Source organism: Anser brachyrhynchus (assembly GCF_964034855.1).
Source record: "Anser brachyrhynchus genome assembly, chromosome: 1".
In the NCBI taxonomy this organism is placed as follows: Eukaryota; Metazoa; Chordata; class Aves; order Anseriformes; family Anatidae; genus Anser; species Anser brachyrhynchus.
The window spans coordinates 175751418-175773113 of record NC_137694.1 but is presented as its reverse complement, the minus strand read 5'-3'; the positions used below and the strand labels follow the sequence as shown (position 1 = coordinate 175773113).

Genomic DNA, 21696 nt, shown 5'->3' with positions numbered 1-21696 from the left:
AGCAAATACTTTTGGAGCAACTGTTATCTTGTATACAATCTTTCTCCTTCTATGACAAAGTGACATGCTTTGTCATGCTAGTGGATGAGGGAAAGGCTGTGGACCTGGTATACCTTGATTTCGGTAAGGCTTTTGACAGTGTTTCCCACAACATTCTCCTCAAGAAACTGGCTGGTCATGACTTGGACTGGCGTATGCTTCATTGGGTTAGAAACCGGTTGGGTAGCTGGGCCCAAAGAGTTGTGGTGAATGGAGTTAAATCCAGTTGGAGGCCGGTTACTAGTGGAGTCCCCCAGGGCTCAGTACTAGGGTCAGTTCTCTTTAATATCTTTATCGATGACCTGGATGAGGGGATTGAGTGCACCCTCAGTAAGTTTGCAGATGACACCAAGCTAAGTGCGTGTGTCGATCTGCTCGAGGGCAGGAAGGCTCTGCAGGAGGATCTGGATAGGCTGGAGCGATGGGCTGAGGTCAACTGTATGAAGTTCAACAAGGCCAAGTGCCGGGTCCTGCACCTGGGGCGCAACAACCCCAAGCAGAGCTACAGGCTGGGAGATGAGTGGCTGGAAAGCTGCCTGGCTGAGAAGGACCTGGGAGTATTGGTTGATAGTCGGCTGAATATGAGCCAGCAGTGTGCCCAGGTGGCCAAGAAGGCCAACAGCATCCTGGCCTGTATAAGAAGCAGTGTGGCCAGCAGGTCTAGGGAAGTGATTGTCCCTCTGTACTTGGCTCTGGTGAGGCCACACCTCGAGTTCTGTGTTCAGTTTTGGGCCCCTCGCTACAAGAAGGACATGGAGGTGCTCGAGAGAGTCCAGAGAAGGGCAACGAAGCTGGTGAGGGGTCTGGAGAACAAGTCTTATGAGGAGCGGCTGAGGGAGCTGGGCTTGTTCAGCCTGGAGAAGAGGAGGCTCAGGGGCGACCTTATCGCTCTCTATAGGTACGTTAAAGGAGGCTGTAGCAAGGTGGGCATTGGTCTATTCTCCCATGAACCCAGTGATAGGATGAGGGGTGGGCTAAAGTTGCGCCAGGGGAGGTTTAGGTTGGATATTAGGAAGAACTTCTTTACTGAAAGGGTTGTTAGGCATTGGAATGGGCTGCCCAGGGAGGTGGTTGAGTCACCATCCCTGGAGGTCTTTAAAAGATGTTTAGATGTAGCCCTTAGTGATATGGTTTAGTGTAGGACTCGTTAGTGTTAGGTCAGAGGTTGGACTCGGTGATCTTGGAGGTCTCTTCCAACCTAGATGATTCTGTGATTATGTAATCCCGTATTATCATGTAGGTAATGCCTTCATTCTTAGGTTCCAGATAGTACAGTTGTAGTTTGCTCTTTCTTTGGGATTGTGCAACATGGTTATTTTACCGGAATCTAATGATTTTCATCTTAAAAAAGTGCTAAGAGAGCAGTGTGAAACCTGTGGCTTGAAGGAGCTGTGAGCAAGCACTACAGAGTGGTCTAGAGAGCTTTTAACTTTGGGTTGATGAACTCTCTTGAATGTAAAAATGGTACCTACAGAGTCTTGCTATTATTGGATTTGATGTGACTCTTCATTGTGCTCAGTGAGAACAGCTACTTGGAAACTTAAATTTATTAACATTGCCTTCATGTGTCTTTGTAACTTGGCCGAGTTAAGAGGTTTTTTATGTGGTGGGTTACAGTGATTCTTTGAAGTAGTTCATGCAAAGACTACTGGCACAGGTCTTCTGGATTCACCTGGAATTTTGTGATGGTAGTTCTCCTTCTGCAGGAAGATGGACTTCTGCTATCACTATATGGTCGTTTTATGTGGTGAGAGTGAAACTGAGCTGAATTGAGACAGGGAAACTCTAAGACCCTGATTAAGTCCATATAAACAAATAGGATGTTAATATAGTGTAGTTACTTAAGAGTACCATTCTTCTATTCTTCTTTTGCACCTGTTTCTTTGAAGTAACATGTAATTTTCGTCATTAAAGAAGCAGACGCTGTTGTCTAAGCTCGACAAATGTGCAGCTGTGCTTTATTGTAATGCATGCTTGATACAGCGTATCAGAAAACCTGAATCTATTTGCATATATATTCATAGTTAGCCTAGCTCTAATTTCTTTGCGCTCCAGAATTGTAAGGGGTCTATCAAACAGTTATTTAAAAACAAAAACACGTGCCCAGAACTAAAATTTACTTAACGTTTATGAGAGAAATTGCAATCATAATAAAGTTACTGTTCAGCTGAGTACCAGATCTTGTGGTCAACTAGGAGTGCTTCTCACATAACTAATGCTTCTTCATTTGTACTTAGAAAACATTGTATATAGTTAAAAAAAAAAAAAAAATAAAAAAAAAAAAACAACACAAAAAAACAGTTTTAATTTGTAATAAGCTAGGCTTAATGCGTTGAAGCAATTTGAGTGTGGCGGCGTGTCATTCACTACTATAGAAATAATCTTTCTGTACAAAAATTCTAGAAGAGAAAAATATTCATCGTTATCTCTTTGTGGCTTCTTTTTTGAAATCAGTTGATTGAGGGGAACTTGTTTTCCTATTATACATTAAATTATCCAGTTGTGCTTCTGTTGAAATCAAGGGGAAAGAAAGCTCCATTCATATGAGAAACAGGATTGGTCATTTAACTGTTACTGTCAGAAATAAGACTCGGACAGAAATAACTGAAAATACTGCTGTTTATACTATCTTCTTCAAACATTCAGTTATTGAAAGAAATTATACAAAATCTTCAAGTTTAAGTAGATTCCAGATGAACATAACCTCTGCAGTTTTTACAGAAATCCTCCACCACAAATACAGTATTCGAAGTCTTTGTTTTTTCTTTCGTACCCTCACTCCAAATCTTTCACTTCTTTTTCATAGTTTATATTTTAGAGATGTATGAAGCATCATTACAGCTGAAATTTTTCTCTGAAAAAGCCATTTTTGTCATGTTTTAGAACATACTGTATGGGAGTGACAGAAATTGAACGTAACTACCTAATTACATTACACTTTGCTTTGCCTGGGGGCATCTGTTAGTGTATCTAGATATTAGTGTGCTTGCTTCAAGGTGTTAACATTTTTGTCTTTTCTGTTCTGCATATATAGCTGGAAGGGCCATGTGTTCTGCAAATACAGAAAATACGCAACGTTGCTGCACCAAAGGATAATGAAGAGTCTCAGGCTGCTCCCAGAATGTTACGTTTACAGATGACTGATGGACACACAAGCTGCATAGCTATAGAATACAGTAGTATGTCAAAAATAAGGTGGGCAACTTTGCTCTTTGGTTTATTCTCGCTTCTTTCTCAGATTTTGTAAATATGGGAGAACTTTAAAGTAGTATGCAGAAGTGTATATGAATGTAATTTACAATGCTCTTTATGCCGAAGAGGATTTTTGCAGCCATCTGTTGAATCAGGCTTAACAAGGCAAGCAGGCTTTTGAGTGTGTGCAAACCTGAGCCAAATCTTTTTTTTTTTTTTCCAGATTTTTGTGTCTGACTTGATAATGAGAATGCCACAGCCCTGACACACCTAACCTCATGCAATTAGTGCTGCTCTACCACGGACGAGGCTATAACTTGTACTGAATTAGTAATTTTTTCTTAAGTTAAAAATGAAGGACAAAAGAGCTAATTACTGCTGAACATGGGGATTTCTTGTCTGTTTAGTCATTAAGATATTGAAAATAATCTCCAGTGTGTAGTCTCTGGAGTAACGGCATGCTTTGCTCTTCATTCCAGATGACTTTCTATTTAAAAAGCATCTTCGTTGTCTATCTCTGCTAGACATAGACCTTTTGTACTTCATTTTTAAATGTTGTCTTTGATTGTTAAGCTGCTCATTCTGAGTAGGAGACAGATTGCAGTTTAGAGTGAAGATGATCTAAAAGTAGAGCTCTTGATGATATTTTAATTTTAGCTTGAGCCCTCACAACTTGGAATATCATATTCCAATGTGAATATAAAAAGAGCAGAAAAGGAAGGCAAACAGAGTCCTGCGTTAGATTCCAGAGCACACAATACACACAAGACCAACAATCAGTAAAAGACATAATTTGAAAGTTCAGATAAAGTCTCCAGTGTCAGAACTCACTACTTTCTGTAGTAGTGACATAAGTTCTTGTTTTCTTGTCTGTTTTTTCTGATCTTATTTTCTTTGCTTCTATCAGAACAATACAGAAAATCGATTAATAGTGCTAAGGGTTAAGTTAGTAGCGCTAAAATTGTCTGACTTCTCTGTGAATGTTCCTTACCATGTGGTATGGTTCTGTGACTGCAATGATAGCTTTAGCATATTTTAAAGAGGTTATTATTTCCTATTTGAAAGGTTGTAACACTCTGTCCTCTTTTGTTTCTTACTGTAAAAATAATTGTTTCCAGATTGTGCCGCTTGTCAAATCTTTCAGTTATGAGTTGGAGATGCATGATTCCTTTATGCATCTGCTGTTTTTTTATAGGGTAGATTCAAATGAGAAGAAGATAGGTACCTTCTTGTGGGAGCTGACCACAGAGAGCATCCATCTGCTTTTAAATCATAGAGTAATGAGAGAAGAAGCACCACAAGGTGCATGGTTTTTATATTCTGGAACAGTCCTGGCTGTTAGCAATGTATAGAAGGCATCTTTCTCAACTGTTCCTTGTTTTCTCCTAAGTTAAATGTCTAAAACAAACGAGATGATTAACCATCTGGAAATCCTCTGTTTATTAACTATAAATGAGTCTTAGGATGAGGAACTTATTCTTAGACAACTGACTTTGAGACATCTTCTGTTAGTCTAGACAAATCACATCCTTAGCTTGGTACTGTTAAATTGGATTTTAACCAAACAGACAATTTGCAAACATTCATCTCTGTTAGAATCTAATTTGCAATATGGCATCTTTGTGTAATGAATGGGAAGTGTTCCAAAAAAGCTATTGAAAACTACTGTGCCTATTGAAGGAGTTATTGCAAAGGTTTTTGATGCTAATTGTTTATTATGAAATATGTCAATGTTGAAAGTATAATAGGAATAGTTTTGTGTGTTCTTTTTGGTGGCAAAATATTAATAAACATGTGAAATACTTGGTTTTGTTTCTGCTTGTAGCTTGAACACTCCACCTGGAACAAAAATTAAGCTTTCAGGAATTGTTGAAGTGAGAAATGGATTCTTGCTGTTGGATGACAGTAATACTGCAGTTCTCGGAGGTGAAGTGGAGCATCTTATAGAAAAGTGGGAATTGCAAAGGGTGAGGTAACACCACTGGAAATGCTTGTTTTACTGGATGCAAATTATGCTTTATGTCATTAAATGTAATGTGTCAGCTGTGAACTTTTCCACAAGAAACTTTTAGAACTTTACTGTCCAAGTATTTTTAAGGATGAAGCCAAATATGTGTAAATAGATCAATATATTGTTGCAAATGAAATTAAAAGTTATTTTTGCATGGCAACTGATTGCTTTTTTAGTCTGCAGGGGCAGAAAACTTTTGTTAACCATATTGAATGTATTTCAGTGCAGTAATCATTGAATCATTTAAGTTGGAAAAGACCGCAAAGATCATCTAGTCCAACCTTTAACCTAGCACTGCCAAGTCTACCACTAAACCATGTCCCTAAGCATCACATCTACAGGTCTTCTAGCTAACTCCAGGGATGGTGACTCAACCACTTCCCTGAGCAGCCTGTTACAATGCCTCACAGCCCTTTCAGTGAATAAAATTTTCCTAGTATCTAACCTAAACCTTCCCTGGCGCAACTTGAAGCCATTTCCCCTCATATCATCTCTTCTTGCTTGTGAGGAGACCAACCCCCAACCCACTACAACCTCCTTTGAGGTAGTTGTAGGGATTGATGAGGTCTCCCCTGAGTCTCCTTTTCTCCAAGCTAAACAACCCCAGCTCCCTCAGCTGCTCCTCATAACACTTGTTCTGTAGACCGTTCACCAGCTTTGCTGCCCTTTTCTTGACACACTCCTGCACCTCAGTGTCCTCCCTGTAGTGAGGGGCACAAATCTGAACACATTATTTGAGATGCAGCCTCACCAGAGCTGAGTACAAAGGGACAATCTCTTCCCTACTCTTGCTTGCCACACTGATACAAGCCAGGATTCTGTTGGCCTTCTTGGCCACCTGAGCACACTCCTGGCTCATACTCAGCTGGCTTTCTTTACTATGAGATTGGTGAGGCACTGGAACAGGTTGCCCATAGAAACTGTGGATGCCCCATCCTTGGAAGTGTTTGAGGCCAGGTTGGCTGGGGCCCTGGGCAACCTGATCTAGTGGGAGGTGTCCCTGCCCATGGCAGAGGGGCTGGAATTAGATGACCTATAAGGTCCCTTCCAACCCAGACCACTCTCTGGCTGTCGACCAATACCCCCAGGTCCCTTTCTGCTGGGCAGCTTTCCAGGCACTCTTCCCTCAGCCAGTAGCATTGCATGGGGTGGTTGTGCCCCAGGTGCAGGACCTGGCACTTGGCCTTGTTGAACCTCATGCAGTTGGCCTCAGCCCATTGTTCCAGTCTATCCAGATCCCTCTGTAGAGTCCTCCTACCCTTGAGCAGATCAACACTCCCTCCCAACTTGGCGTTGTCTGCTAGACTATGTTTGGTTACTTCCCTAATAGTTGGTCACTTCCCAGTATGACACCAAAGCAGTGGCTTTGGTACCAAAATGTTAAAGAATGATGCCTTATACAATCTGTAGATTGTAATTGTAAATTTTTGAGGCAAAAAAATTCCATAGTTTTACAGAAAGTATTGAAGTTAGTAACCTATACTGAAGATTTCAGCAGTGCTTTAGGTTAAAACTGTGATTACATGAATTTAAAAGTCCTTCAGCAAAGCGCAAATACTTGTAAGTTCCTTTACTTTGTTTTAGCATGGTCGCTGTCTTGATGGAACTAATGTTGCTGCAGGAAAATTACTTGGACTTCCTCACAAATAAGTGGAAGTGCCTAGGACAAGAAGTTGTGACCGTGCTACAAATAGCCCCAAAACCTTAATGAATCTATTACTACTACGAAGAGACACGCACCTATATTATGTCCATGTGTATGAAACAAAGAGTAGCTTCTTACAAAGATTGTTTCTCTGCAAAGTACTTTTATTGTTGCTGATGCTAAGTTTGGCACACTTTTTTGTTATGGGTAGCCTTCTTTGATGTTGGTTTGCATTTTATAGATACGAGCAAACTGGGCCAAAATTAATTTGAGCTTGAGTTACAGAACCAGCAAGAATGGAGAGTGTGCTTGGCATTCTTTTTGTGCTTTTATCATTGACAATATTTAAAAAGGAAAAAAAAATACCATGGATTTAAATGAAACTGCCTGCTTGATTAAAAAAGGGTTCTGGGACTAGAAACAGAACCATCTCATTATCATTTTTGTTCATATTTACTATAAACCTTGTAAGTTTTCTTTCGAGATAAAAGCATTGAATTACAAGGTTGAAAAAAGGGACACAAACAGATGTTACATGTTCTTAAGAATATCAACTAATTGGAAAGAGAATGCTCTACAGAATCAGCTAGCTTTATTAGTGATACTTTGAACAATCTGTTTTCATGTTTGTTTTACTAGTGAGTTTTGGAAAGTCAGTTCTTTTGTTTATTCTACCCGTGTTTCAACAAAGAAACATTGTTCTGTAAATACTAATTAGTTCTTGAAATCAATGTCAAGAAATAACTACAGAACAATTTCTGCTTACAATAAAGCAAACCATTTTATAACTGTAGTGCTGATAAGGGCAACTTTCAGCACTTGTTAGCCGCTTAGGTTGGCTTTACGTGATATGTTTAAAAGAGTTTGTTTTCACTGATTTTCTTTTAGATATGTTACAGGAATTTAATTATTGCCTATTGCTATCCCCTGAGTTCTCTGGTTCCATTTTGCAGTTTGAATAGAAGAGAACAGGTCAGTTGGAAGGGCCCTACAAAGATCCAGTCCATCCGCCTGACCACTTCAGGACTAACCAGAAGTTAAAGCATGTTAGTGAGGGCATTTTCACTCTGACAGGTGTGGGACATCAAGCACCTCTCTAGGAAGCCTGTTCCGGTGTTTGACCACCCTCTTGGTAAAGAAATTTTTCCTAATGCCCAGTCTGAACCTTCCCTGGTGCAGCTCTGCGCCATGCCCCTGCATCCTGTCCTTGGTTACATGGGGGCAGAGACCAGCACCTCCATCTCCGCTTTCCCAGGAAGCTGCAGAGTTCGCTAGATTTTCAATTTCTTCTCCCTGAACAGCTCACAGCATGTGGTCAAGTTTGCAGCAAGAATGTGACCATGTCAGCCGCAAAGCTATGGGTGACGAGAAATCAGTTTGGACAGGTGAACCATGGCCACTGCTAATCATAGTTCTAGCTCTATATCTGGGCTGACAACTAGATAGATAGGGCTGAAACAAGTCTATAGAAGCCAGATGCTACTTTGGTAGCACTTTCCCCATGAACTTGATGTTTCCTGTTCAGAAAGCTTTACAGAAAAGAATGGTTGACAGTAAGCAAGACTGTCAGCTCTCAAAGATATTTGAGCAAGGACGTTGCCACTCCTTGTCTAATCGTGCCAGTCAGGATTAAATGAAATACTGAACAGTGTTTGCATAAAAAGACAGAAAACTTATATTTGTGCGACTATTTCAAATTCCTTGTTTTCAAATCAATTTCTGTCTCTCCACTATGATGTCTGAGGAGCGTTAATTGGGCTTCTTGTGTAGAAGATGAAATAAATAATTTTATTTATACTTGCTTTAAAAATTAGTGCTATTAAGTCAAATAATTTTACAAAGCTTTGGGATTAAAATTATTTGTCCAGTATTAAATTATTGCCCTGATACCTGCCTGTCAGCTTATAGTTGCATTACCATTTTGTTCCATTCAGGATGATGCTTGAAATTGCTTTGGGGAGGAATCAGACTTTAGTAATAACAGACTTGCATTACAAATACTGTGTATACAGAATGAATGTAGTGTCATCACACAACAAATGCAGTTCAAGTGGAATAAGCGTTGTATTCTTTGTAGCAATAAAATTTGTTGTAAGGTAATTATTGCCTTTAAATTCCTTTCATTTTTTAAAGTGTCACCGTTTAAGTGGCAGTAAATAAAGAAGGAAGGAGTAAATGAAAAGGTTACCTTGTAATCTTTTTTCTTGATTATTTAGAAATACAAGACAACGCTCCACGGATTTCTTTAAATGAGAATTCCAAATAATCATTCCTTCATAGTGTTTTCAATGTTCTGGGGGTAATTAGGTTGTTCAAACCCCATTTGAAGGGCCAACTGATAGTGTTTTTTCTCCTTTGGTATTGTTCTAGCACCAGTGGCTTCAGGGATTAACAGAATAACGTCTGTTTCTATGGAGCCAGACTTTAGTGCCTCATGTTGTAAGGACAGCATGCATGATGCTAACCTCAGATGATGTCTGTAATGTAAGATGTCTATTGGATTTAGTCACCCTAAAGTCATTTTACAGTCAGTAGGGAAGAACAGGCAGGTTTTAAGGCGTCATGTATCTGAGGGGTGACATAATTCCTTAGCAGTCCTTGTTTGCCTTTGGCTCTAAAAAGAACCTGATGTCACTGACTCAGATACAGACATTTATGTTGTAGATGCTGTGAAAAGCTGGGTGAAACGAATCCTGCATGAAGTGCCATGTTTTACGCCCAGTCACATGGGAACAAGCTTGGCTGTAGAGGCGTTTTTTACCCTTCACCTAGAATACCTCCCTGAGGAACCAGCTTGCCCATGAAATAAATGGCTGTTGTACTGGGTGACTTCAGTTAGCAGCAACAGCAATGTATGTGTGTGCTCCAGTGATCAGCCCTTGCTTAGCTCATAATTTGAAGAAGGCACTTTTAAGTGAACTGGTGCTAAAGCAGCAAAAAATTATGATTTTTGCACTTTCAAGTGCTTTGTTTTGAATAATTTATTGAATATTTTATCAACTTTTTTTGCTGTAGGGCGTGAAGAAAAGTTTGTTTGTTTACTTATTTTACTTTTACCCTTGGATACGTTTAATGATCATAGATGACTTCAAAAATGTTCTTTGCATATGGAATAAAAGTGGGTAACTTCAAAAGAGTGGGCCGAAAGCCTTAGCTTAGTAAAACCTTAGCCAAATTAATATCTTAGGTATTTTTTGAAATTCCCTGATAATATATGATAGTATAATGGCTAAAAGCATATATGCATTTATACTGCAGTTTCGTGATGGAGTTAAATCAATTTTACATCAGGATAATAAATGCGTATAAGTAATTCTAATAAATACGTATAAGTAACTCCTACATATAGAGTTAAGTTTAAAATATGTATTATACTGATGTATGCAATCATGCATGACTGTCACAGTGTTTTAACACACACACACAAAACAGTAAAAACAAACAGGGCAATAAGAAATGAAGATAAATGCATTATGCAAAATATATTTTAAAATCCTTTTTAACATCATTAAGGGCCTATCTTCCCTTTATCCAATTCTGACCCAAATATATCTGTTTAGTATGAAATAACTGACACACACCATAGTGTCAGTTCCACTGAATTTCATTCTTGTGCAGGTTGTTGCTGTTGTCAGGGTTTGTAAAGAAAGAGAAACAGCGCATTGACTATGAGCAGATATTTTAAAGCAGGTCTTACAAATCCATTTCATTTTTGTTGTTGACTAACTATTTATATTATTTGAGAATGCTTGTTTTTTTTTTTTTTCAGGTCTAGATTAGCAATTGCTGACTAGCTGTTTAGAGCATTTGAATGCCATAAATATTAATGATGATTATGCGTACTGTTATGTTATTTTTTTGTTGGATCTGGAGAACTGCTAATCAATTTAACATGTGTACTCTACTTTTCTTAAGGCCATATGAAGTGTCCAACTTGGCACAGTGTTCTGTTTCCATGACTGATGCAACAATTTTCTTTTACAGAGTTTAGCAAAACACAATAGGAGTAATATTGGAACGGAAGGTGGCCCTCCCCCTTTTGTGCCTTTTGGGCAGGTATAGTATATTTCTTTGTCATTCAGCTGTAACCTACAAGTTACAGCCATGATAGCTCATAAAACATTTCATAAAAAATCTGTATTATGATATCTAGGGAGAGGTAGTTCCATTTAAATATAGGCTGTCAAAACACATTTAGATCATGATGATCTGGATACAAAAAAAGACTTTGTTTAAAGAGGAGGTGCTGGGTAGGGGGGCGTAGGTTTTGATCTTGTCATTTCATTATGCCAATTTATATTTAATATTTTTCTCTCAATTTCAAACTTAAAATTCTGTTGTGTGGGACCTCTGATTTTTCCTACAATGTCTTGAAGGCACCAACATATACTCTTAAATGACAAAGGTATTTACGAGAATCATATTAGCTACGTCATGAAATAAGCTGGAAGTGTACAAGTGATTCTTTTTGGCATCTCTGGTGGACCAGAGTTGCTTGCAGCAAAGGTAGCTATAGCTAGCACTGAGTGTACGTGTTTGTGTTTGTATTCTTTAAAGCTGTGCTAGCATTACTTTGTTGTTTGTTTTCTTTTTCTGCAAATGAAAGTAGACAGACAAGTTAATTAAATCTTTATTTTGTGTTACCAGAAATGTGTGTCTCATGTACAAGTCGACAGTAGAGAGCTTGATCGGAGAAAGACTCTGCAAATGACAAATACTGTAAAACCTGCTGCTGACAACGATGAATTTGAAAAGCAGAGAACAGCTGCCATTGCAGAAGTAGCAAAGAGCAAGGAGGTTAGAATGCATGTGTTGCAGCATTTTACTTCCTGTAATTGATCTTTTCTTGTTAGTTTAACTCTCTTAACTGACAAATACTTTCTGATGTTTGCCTTCTTAAAATTCTGTTAATGTATTTTCTTGAAAATATGAATCAAAAATGGAGAGTCCTTTTGGACTGAGTATATTTTTATTTGAATAAAGCTAATAAATGCATCATAATGTTTTATTGTAGCTATAATTTTGATTTGATAGCCCTATTAAAATGATTTTTGCTATTCAGCTAACAAGATCAAAGTGGGAAGTAGAGGTTACTAATATTCATTTACTTTTTTCATTTCTGAAAACCCCAAGATTCTTTCTGTTCAGCCTGGTAAAACAGCTAGGAAGTTTTCGTTCTAATGTGTCTGGTTTTTATGCCCCCTGTTGGTTTTCCATTTTAGGAAATGGAAATTATGATTTGCTTGGTAACTCATAAAAACTAGAATTATATATACATGTTTTACAGCCTCATTTGGTCAAAAGAGAAAAAACGTTGAAGTCCTACTTAATAAATTCATCATTTTTTGTGTGTCTAAGTGCTTTATTTGTTGATGCAAAGCATAATCATAAAAAAAAAATACAGCTGCTTCGAATTTATTGCAGTTCTTGTACTAGCTAAATATTAAGGCTTATTTTCATAAGTTCAGTTTACTGAAATGTTATTTTTATGCTTATCTAAAGACCAAGACATTTGGAGGAGGTGGTGGTAGTAGCAGAAGTAATCTCAGTGTGAATGCTGGAGGGAATCGAAACAGGGAGCTGTTCCAGAAAGAGAAGATAACAAAACCTGAGGGAAAGAATGAAGGAGTCTACAGAGAACTGGTAAGGTGTAAGATTTAATAGTAACTTTAAATATGCATACGATTAAAAAACAAAACTAACAAAAATAAAAGACCCTTTTTTAAGGGGTTTTCATTTAAATTTATTTTGAAGTTTTTTTAGAACAGTTAGCATGCTTTTGTACCTTACTGAGATGGGCATGAGGTTCAATGCGGTTTTTGTAAAATTTTAATGTCCTAGTATCCAGTAAAAATTAAAACCTCACAAAAGAAGAGTAGTACTATGTGTGGTATAGATCATTGCAGTCTAGTTTTATTTTCTTCTTGAAATAAGCTCAACAGTTTTTCATGTCAACATTTATTAATTTGTTTTAGGCAGGAAGACTTTCATCCTTTGATTTCAACATGTCAAATGATATTTTAATGCAGATTTTCTTCTGAATTAATTTAATATTTATTTTAAGAATCCATTCATTTGACATTGAGAAAACTACATGGTACTTGTGATATTTAAAATACCAACTAGAAATACTTTTCTAGTGACAATATGCCATGCTGACGTAGTCACAAATGATGTTATATTTTGAGTAAAGTGGGTTACCATTGGAGAACCTGAACTGTTCCTCCTAATTTAAAATATCACATTCCAGTGTATTTCATAACTTTATGCTAAATGTGAAGAGTTCTTTTGATTCGCATTGAATTAATTGGGTATAAGATTGGCAGTCATGGAAGTTTATTCTGCTCACTTCAGCAATCTGAAAGTTTGATGGGAGAAGTCTTTGTTATAAAAAACTCAGGATAGAGATTTGTAAGCACACAATAACAATGAATGATTCTGATTTGAGTGATGAAAGCAGACTGACTGAAAGATGTTTCTCAAGATAATAATCCAGTAAACTAGTATTATAATATTGACAATAAATTTCAGCTATTTGTTGTTAAATGTTTTCCACTTTACTCACTTTTACCAAAGATCTAACAGCCAAAAGACAATTAGGAACATTAACTATCTGTTATAATTTTGATTGTGTCATAGGTGCCATCTCCTTGCAACAAGGAGAGCTTCTAGCAGCGCTACTTTCAGCACTGTGCTCAGAAATATATAGGCATATATAGAATTGTAGAAACATGGACCTTGAGGCTTCATTTAGTCATCCCTCTACCTAATATATACCTTGTCATTCTTGACAATTGTGTCTACCTAAAAAAAAAAAAAATATTTAAAAACAAACACCACCCTGTGGTGGTTTTCCTCAGCTGGTCAGCTGAGCTCCACCATAACCATGCTCTCACTCCCCCTCCTCAAAGGAAAAGGGGGAGAAAATAGGATGGAAAGGGCTCAAGGGTTGGGATAAGGACAGGGGGATAACTCAGCACTTATCGTCACAGGCAAAACAGACACAGCATAGGGGAGATTAATGTTATTACCTATTGCTAACAGGCTAGAGCAGTGGGAAACCCATGGGCTGCAGGGGGACAGCCTGCTCCACCAGGGGCCTCTCCACAGGCGGCAGGGGAACTTCTGCTGCGTGCCTGGAGGGCCTCCTGCTGCACTGACCTTGGTGTCTGCAGGGCTGGTTCTCTCTACATTTTCTCAGTCTTCTCTCTGAGCTGCTGTTGCACAACCATTTTCACCCTTTCTTAAATATGTTCTCACAGAGGTGCAACCAATGTGGCTAATAGGCTTAGCTCCAGCGAGCAGCAAATCCCAGCTTTTGGAGCCGGCTGAAGCTGGCTCTTGTCTAACATGGGACAGCTTCTGGATTCTGTGGCCTCCCATTACCAAAACCGTGCAGTTTAAACCCAATACAACATCCCAGTTAAATTGGGCAATACTTATGTTTAAAATACTGTTTTCTGTTTTTGTTTGTTTGTTTCTGTGAACTGCAAGAAATTTGCCTTACTTTGAAATGTAATATGGCTGTACTTCCAACTTATGGAAACTTAATATTGTCATTTAACATATCTTGATGCTGTTTAGAAGAAGCAGATATGAACCCGCTAAGTCTAGTTAGAAAACCACCTTCAGTTATAAATGAGGTTAGAGCTTAAAACAGTCGATAATGGATCTGTTTTATCTCTTTAGAATCGTGATACCAAATCGGTTTGATTGTTGTCTTTATATAAACTGTTGACTTGTGTGTTATCTAGAAAGAATAAAGGTTTCTGTTCCATCTGTGTTACCTTATGAGAAACCTGAAGTACTGTATCTTTATTTACAAAACAAGAACCAAAGAAGTAGTTTCTGCTTTTTCTTTCTAAACAGTAAATTGTGCAGGTCAATCCTCCTCCTCTCTTAATAGTACTACAAACAGGGTATGTTCTATAATTTTCTTTGCCTTTTCAGTTTTGTGTAAGAGAACCTGCAAGATCTGTACTGTGTAAATGGAGTTGAAGGGAAAGTTTTTGACATCCAAGGATAGTTCAGATATAACCTCCTTTCACAAAAGCTCTTTGTATTTGAGAAGTTGTCTTTCCTTTGGGTTTCAAGCTGTAACTTATTCAAGAGGGTTTTTTTTTTTTTATCCACAGCTGATAGTACAGGTACTGTATTCGCAGGTCCTCGTTTCTTGCTGGTCTTTGATGAATATAGCTGTCGTGTACAGAATTTCCACTACTGAAAGGAGGTGATACAGAGTAAGCTAGAAGTTCTCTCCTTGTTCAAAGCAACTACTTAACTGCAAGAGGGAGAAGAGTGAAGCAGGCTTGTTGATGCAGTAGCACCAGTAATGATCTCTCTTGGACCCTTGTTCCCATGCAGAGAAGTCTTGCAGAATGACCCAGATGAGGAAGCATTATACTCTATTACTAAAAATAAGATGTTATTTAGGCAACTGAAAGTTAAATTCAAGTGGGATGATGATTCTGTGTAGACGTTGATACTGTGTTTTAGTCCACTGGACTTTAAAGACCTTTTTAATTGCTATTCATTCAGTTATTCAATCTGCGGACATTTGATCAAAGAATATTGTTAAATTTGGGAATTAAGAAGTGTACATGAAAGCATTGGAGGATGAAGGGTACATAGCCAAGCATATAAGGATTTTACCCAAGCTCTGCAAAGTCATGTCTTGCTCATTTACAGTAATTTTTGGATAGTAAAATGTAGTTTTGAAAGTTATTTGAGTTGTTATCTCCTGGCTCACTGAAGTCTAGTTTTTATACTAGTATTGCTTTGAGAGATTCCTTTTACATTGATTGAAGAACGTAAAATTTGTACAGTGAAGAAAGAAGTACAAAAGAGGAATTTCTGCTTGACACCACCTAATAGTACAACCACAAAGTCAGTGAATTAAACACAAATCATTGAAAAAAAATCTCTACTAGCTGGTTGTTTAGAACTAGGAGAGCTTGTCTGTGAATATAATATGTAAATCTGAAAAATTTATCAATGAAATACGAAAAAGTGTTTCCATTAATGTAAGATTAAAGTCAAATCTAGTGTTTTTGTGTAGTCTCTGTTGTAATTTATGATAATTTATGTGTGTATCTTTCCAGGTTGATGAAAAGGCTCTAAAACACATAACAGAGATGGGTTTCAGCAAAGAAGCAGCAAGACAGGCACTTATGGATAACAGTAACAATCTAGAGGCAGCATTAAATTTTCTTCTGAACAGTAGCAAACAGAAACCCCTTCAGGGACCACCACCTAGAGGTATAACTTGAAAAGAAATGCTTCAAAACAAAGCGTTCATGAGCAAAAGAATTTGTTTACAGTGCATTACTAATGTAGTTATATAAGGTATATTTACATATTTGTTTTCCTGCAAGTTAGAATGCATTGCAAACCTGAGAGAAGATACTTAAAAAAGAGTTATGTATTATGTCCTTTTCAGAATCTTTGAATTTGAAATCACAGATTTAAATATCCTTACATGGAAAATATCTGCATCTATTTTGTCAGTGATAGTTTTTGTTTTTAAGATAGGGAATACAGACATTTTATAATTTAAGTATAATAATTTTAAAAAGTGTAGATACATTTTTTTCCTCCTCCCTCACCCCCCAAGTAACTTGTTTTAACCCTTACAGGTAAAGGAAAGGGCCGAGGCCGAATAAGACCTGAAGATGAAGAAGAGCTAGGAAACGCCAGACCGTCTGCGCCAAGCACATTGTTTGATTTCTTAGAATCCAAAATGGGTACTCTAACAGTAGAGGGTAAGTTATTGAAATTGATGCATCTGGAACTAATATTGGGCAGAGTTGGTGGCATTCTTTTTTCTAACTTGGTCATTTAGAAGGTGGCTCCTAGAAATTCTGCTACAGTCAGTAGTAAAAACCAGAGTGCTAGAGAGCTTTTCCTCTCCTTTGAAAAAAGGTCAAATAAATTCCGCTGTGGTAGTTCGTATTTCTCTCTTGGCTGTCAAAAGCCAAGAGTAAAACAAGTAATCATCTAAGCTATTTGTTTCAGGCTTAGATGTTTAGAAGTTAGTAATTTTGAAATTAGGTGGGATGAATCCCATTTATCAAATCGAATTTGATGAAGGCACTTGCAACTTTAATGGGCTTTTCTTTGTGTTCAAACTTAAAGGAAAAACTGGTAACACCAATCTTCCTTCCTGAGCTTATAAACAACACATTCTGTGTGGCACTCAGTTTAGAGTTCAGTAATAGTAGTAAGTTCGATTGTTTTTGTATTCCCTCTGTCTGACAATCAAAGAAAACAAAACTCCACCTTTTTGCTATTAAACTATTAAGCAGCCATTTTCTCATGGTTTTCATGTTTAATAACTGTAGGGACTGAAGAAAAGGAAGGAATATAGGAAGAAGGAAGCCAAATAATCTCTAAGATTTAGTGCAGAAGACCTGGGCTTTTACTTTAATGTCCTTTTTCTTCTTTAGAAGCCATACACGAATGTAGTCTATGAATCAGGACATCTGTTTATGTCTAAATTGTTCTATACTTTGGAAGCTTTAACAGACAGATGCATTAAAAGAAAAAAAGCCGAATTTTCATACCTCTTGAGGTCTCTAGAGGCTGCTGTAATATTAAAGTACAACTCACAGTAAGCTGAGTAATAAAAGGAGATAATTTGTTATTTTGTGTATGACTTTGGAGATGGTTCAGTAGGCAGTGTGAAATGAAAATGTCTGCTTCCATTATTTAACATGAAGTTTTGTGATGGAGTTGTAATTTTTTTCTCCCTATCAAATAACTCTTTCCTAAAGGTTGAAATAAATGTTGTATTATTTTGTATGAACCGTAGTTTTCTAATGAAGGAGATTACTTAGGGAGTCTCAGCATTTATATATATAATGATTTCAAATTGAGTTCTGATATAGTCTTTGTTGTCTGTTAATTTGTTTTTTTTTTTTTTGTTGTTGTCTTTGTTTACTTTCACTGGATTAAAAAAAAAGTGGAAAATAGGCATGTAGTAAAAGAAGATGAAAACTGAACAAAAGGTGGTGTGGTGGTCATGGAAAAACTAAAAAGAAAATACGTAATGGTAGAAACACTTTTTAGTTCTATTTTCCTATTGTAGTGATTCCCAATTCATTTTTTGAATACTGTCCTAGAAGATTTCTTTAAAAATGTGTAATATCTGTTCCTGTTTTTCCCTACACCTGATAAATGGGCAAGATGTAATGTTTAAGGGGTGATTCAAAATTTCAGAAATAGTTAACGACACAGATGTGAGAAATGTTAGCAAAAATGGCAGAATTTTATAAATGACAGATATACAGTAAATGTCAATATAATAACTTTATCTTCCAACTCGCCTAAGTCACGTTTCCAATTCTAATGAAAAAAATTAGTAAGAGCTGTGTTCTACCTGGGAACTTCTAAATGGCCATTGATAATATTAATGGACTTCCTATATTGTCTTTTCATCTACTTGTAATTTAAAGCTGTTAGTTGCCTTTTTTTCTGGAAGAAGCCAGGCTGTATACAGCAAGCATTCTGTCAATAACTGAAAATGAAGTGCATGCAGTCAAAACCATCTCACTGATTAAAAGCTGTTAAAATTGTGAGAGAATAAGCAGAGGCACTTAATGTCCTTAAAGGATGAGAGTATGATAAAATCAGTATGGACAGAATATATTAAATATTTAGGGAAATTCAGCCTTCAGGTCCGATTCAACTAGCTTACTCTTCATAGCTGTTGAAACATTTCTGTATGGATTTCTGGTTTCTTACACCATAGATTTAGAAGTGCTTTCTTTAATCAAATTTCATATATTGCCTTTTTAAAAGGGGCATACTGCTGCTTTTCACCAGTATCTCCAGTAATTTCTGGCAAGGCGTGACTTCTGTCTGAAAAGAAATGACATGATATATTGGAATTTGCAGAAGTTATGATGAAGGACAAGTAACTCTGTAATAACAAATACATGAAAAAGTAATCTAGTCTTATACAGGGCCAGCTGGTGGATAGTTAATTTGTATTGGACAGATGAATTGCCGAATTCTGGGAGGAAACCAGTGAATTTATGAAGCATTAATTTATCCAACTGACTTTTGAAAGTATATAGTTATATATAGGTGCGTGTATATAAAAGTATATATACAAGTGCAGTTATTGTAGATATGAATGATGTCTAAGGTAGAGTGGACAACAGATGTTTTGAGTTTAGAGATGTTGATGTTAAATTTTTGGTGTAAAGTTTAAAGCTGTTAGCTGTTAAATGTATGCAGAAAACTGCAAACAAGGAAAAGGGACATAAAAGCATGTAAAATTAAAGAACAGTTACATGTCGATGCTGAAACATACTTGGGTATGTTGACAGGCTTGTTGCTACAGTTCCCAATATATGTCTTAAGAGAGTTCTGCTGACATACTTCTAGCATGAGACCGTTGTTGATTTGCAAATGAAGACCTGAGTTCTGCTTTTTTTGGTAAATCAAACAATATGGATTCTCTTTGAGTAGAAATTTGACCTATGCTATTGATTTTAAAATAATAGCAATAATAATAATAAATCAGTTTTCTGTACTTGCTCTTAATCTGGCACTAGTACCATAGTGGAAACATAAAAAGATTCAGAACTCCTGAAGCAAGTAAGCTTTTCTTAGAGCTTGGAAATTCTTCAAATGAAAAATCTGTTCACAAGTCAAAAGCAAAGTTTAAATGAAACGGAAGTTTATATAATCTTTTTAGAAATGAATGGTGCTCTTTGGTAGGTTGATTTGGAGCCATCTGTAATCTCTGTGGCCGAGACTGTATGGCTACAATTTATAAGTAAAGGACATTTTTTGTAATTTACCAGTAGAAATATTTTTTCTCTAAGGTATATACACTGATTAAAGTTAATGAGGTTGCATGTACACTGAAAGAGGCACTTAATTTGTATGTGAAATGGCTTTTCCATTTAGCGTGGATGCAAATTACTGAAATGTTGCCGTGTTTGAGATTTGCTGCAAAAAGCATGAACAGCCATAAAATCAGTAGGCACCTGCACCTGAAAGACAAGCAGAACATCACTGCTTTGGTTAGTTGAATCAGAGAACTTTTTGTAGAATGTGTTATTTTTGTAGTTTGTGTGTATTAAAATGTGTAAAATATTCATCTTTTTGTACAGCAGTGAATTTATGGTTAGTTGTTAATTGTGTATTTGTATTTAAGAATAATTATTGAGTTAGAAATGAAAACTTGAAGCTGTGTAGACTGACATGATCACATTTTCAAAAGCATGTATGGGGAATTAGGCTTGAGATCTGTTTTTGGCAACCCATTTTGTTTACCAAAGATGAATTAGATTTCTACAATAAATAGAAATAGAAACAGTGGTAGTATTTTTTTCTTTCTCATTACACAAATTGATTTTCCTTGGATAAGTTTTGTGTTTATCTTATCCAAGAGATTAGAGAGAAGATATTTTGAGAGAAGACTTTTATGTGTGGCTGAAGACATTTAAAGGAAAAATAATAGATATAATAATCCCTGTGGGTTGTAAGCCTTTCTTATTGTCAGTAATTTAACGGTAAGTAAGTAATAGTATTTTAGCAAGAACTATGAAAGGAGCGAATTGCTTGTTTTAAAATGATATTGCTGACTGATAGTATTTGCTTAGCAGGAGTTTTATGATTCTTTGGATTTGGCACATATGTAGGCTATGTTCTGTGGTGTATTAAAGCATACTCGGTTTTGATTAGAAAAAATGCCTACAGTAGCATATATACTTTGGTTTATAATCTCCATTTATGTGTTTTAAGCATAAATACACTCTACTTTTGTGTAATTTTTTCCTCTTAACTAAAAATAAGATGTTTTCATAAACATTGTAGGAAGAAAAATATAATTCTGCAGAAACTTCTTAGACTTCAAGCTCACTTGCCAAAAATGTAACACATTTTGTAACATGGCATGCAGGTTTTTTTTAAACACTTGTAAAAAGCATTTTATGAATTATAATTTTTTAATGTGGTGTCCTTCTCCTGAGGTCATGCTGTTCTGAAAAAAAAAAAACTTGATACCATTTTTGAAGTTTAAAACATGTTCTGATTATTTTTGAAAAAAAAAAAAGCCTTTTCTCCTTTCTGAAGAAATAATAATCAATTTTCTTCCTGTTATTTGGAAGCCATTGGGCTGTACACCGGTTGCTCAGTTTCATTTGGTCAGTTTTTATTTTCCTTACTGAGTGTGTGAATCCCGTAGGAGTAATCCCCTGTTTTTATGCCAGATTTTAATTTATCTTGCAGACTGCCCTTCAAATGGATTTTTCAAGAAAAGCATCGGCATGTGCTGAATTACAGGTGTTTTTTTGTCTCAGAAGCCCTATTTTTCTTTGCCAAGTCTGAGGAAAACCTGTGCAGTTTGAATTCAAACATTTCTTAGAAAAACATTTATTGAACATATTACTTCTCTGCCATTTTTATGCCTCTGTTGTCATTAAAAATAATCTTATTTAAATTTTTAAAGAGTTCCTTCCAAGCTGAGATGACATGAGCATTAAGTGTGTGCAGTGTCCTGATATATATCTGGGGTGATTATACCACTCTGAATTCTTTCTTCATGCAGTGAGTGTCCAAGCATTTGCAGAAAATAGGGCGTGTATATTGCTAGCTGCTTTTTCATTTCATTTGATCCTGTAAGTTAGCAGTAGAGACATGTATCTGTTGTCCCTGCCTGTGGCAGGGAGTTTGGAATTCGATGATCCTTAAAGTCCCTTTCAGCCGAAACCATTCTGGGATTCAATCTTTCCTTGGTATTAAAAAAGTAAGAGTAGTAGAAGATGCCTTGGAGGAACTGCTAGAAACAACTTAA

At 36.7% G+C, this 21696-nt stretch overlaps 1 protein-coding gene and 1 long non-coding RNA gene across 3 annotated transcripts in view; both read left to right on the top strand.

The window, feature by feature from the left end:
* Positions 1 to 21696, top strand: part of TDRD3 (tudor domain containing 3) — a 110888-nt gene that overhangs the window by 52237 nt on the left and 36955 nt on the right. For both annotated transcript variants that reach the window (XM_080577038.1, XM_080577037.1), the window contains exons 4-10: positions 3074 to 3234; positions 5057 to 5198; positions 10872 to 10943; positions 11535 to 11684; positions 12390 to 12530; positions 15989 to 16145; positions 16523 to 16648. In XM_080577038.1, the coding sequence (XP_080433164.1) occupies positions 3161 to 3234; positions 5057 to 5198; positions 10872 to 10943; positions 11535 to 11684; positions 12390 to 12530; positions 15989 to 16145; positions 16523 to 16648 (862 nt within the window). In that variant the 5' untranslated portion in view covers positions 3074 to 3160. The remainder of the gene's footprint in view (positions 1 to 3073; positions 3235 to 5056; positions 5199 to 10871; positions 10944 to 11534; positions 11685 to 12389; positions 12531 to 15988; positions 16146 to 16522; positions 16649 to 21696) is intronic.
* LOC308188222 lies at positions 5205 to 9647 on the top strand. The gene is made up of 2 exons (XR_013945265.1): positions 5205 to 8019; positions 8189 to 9647. It is a non-coding gene; the product is annotated as an uncharacterized lncRNA (long non-coding RNA).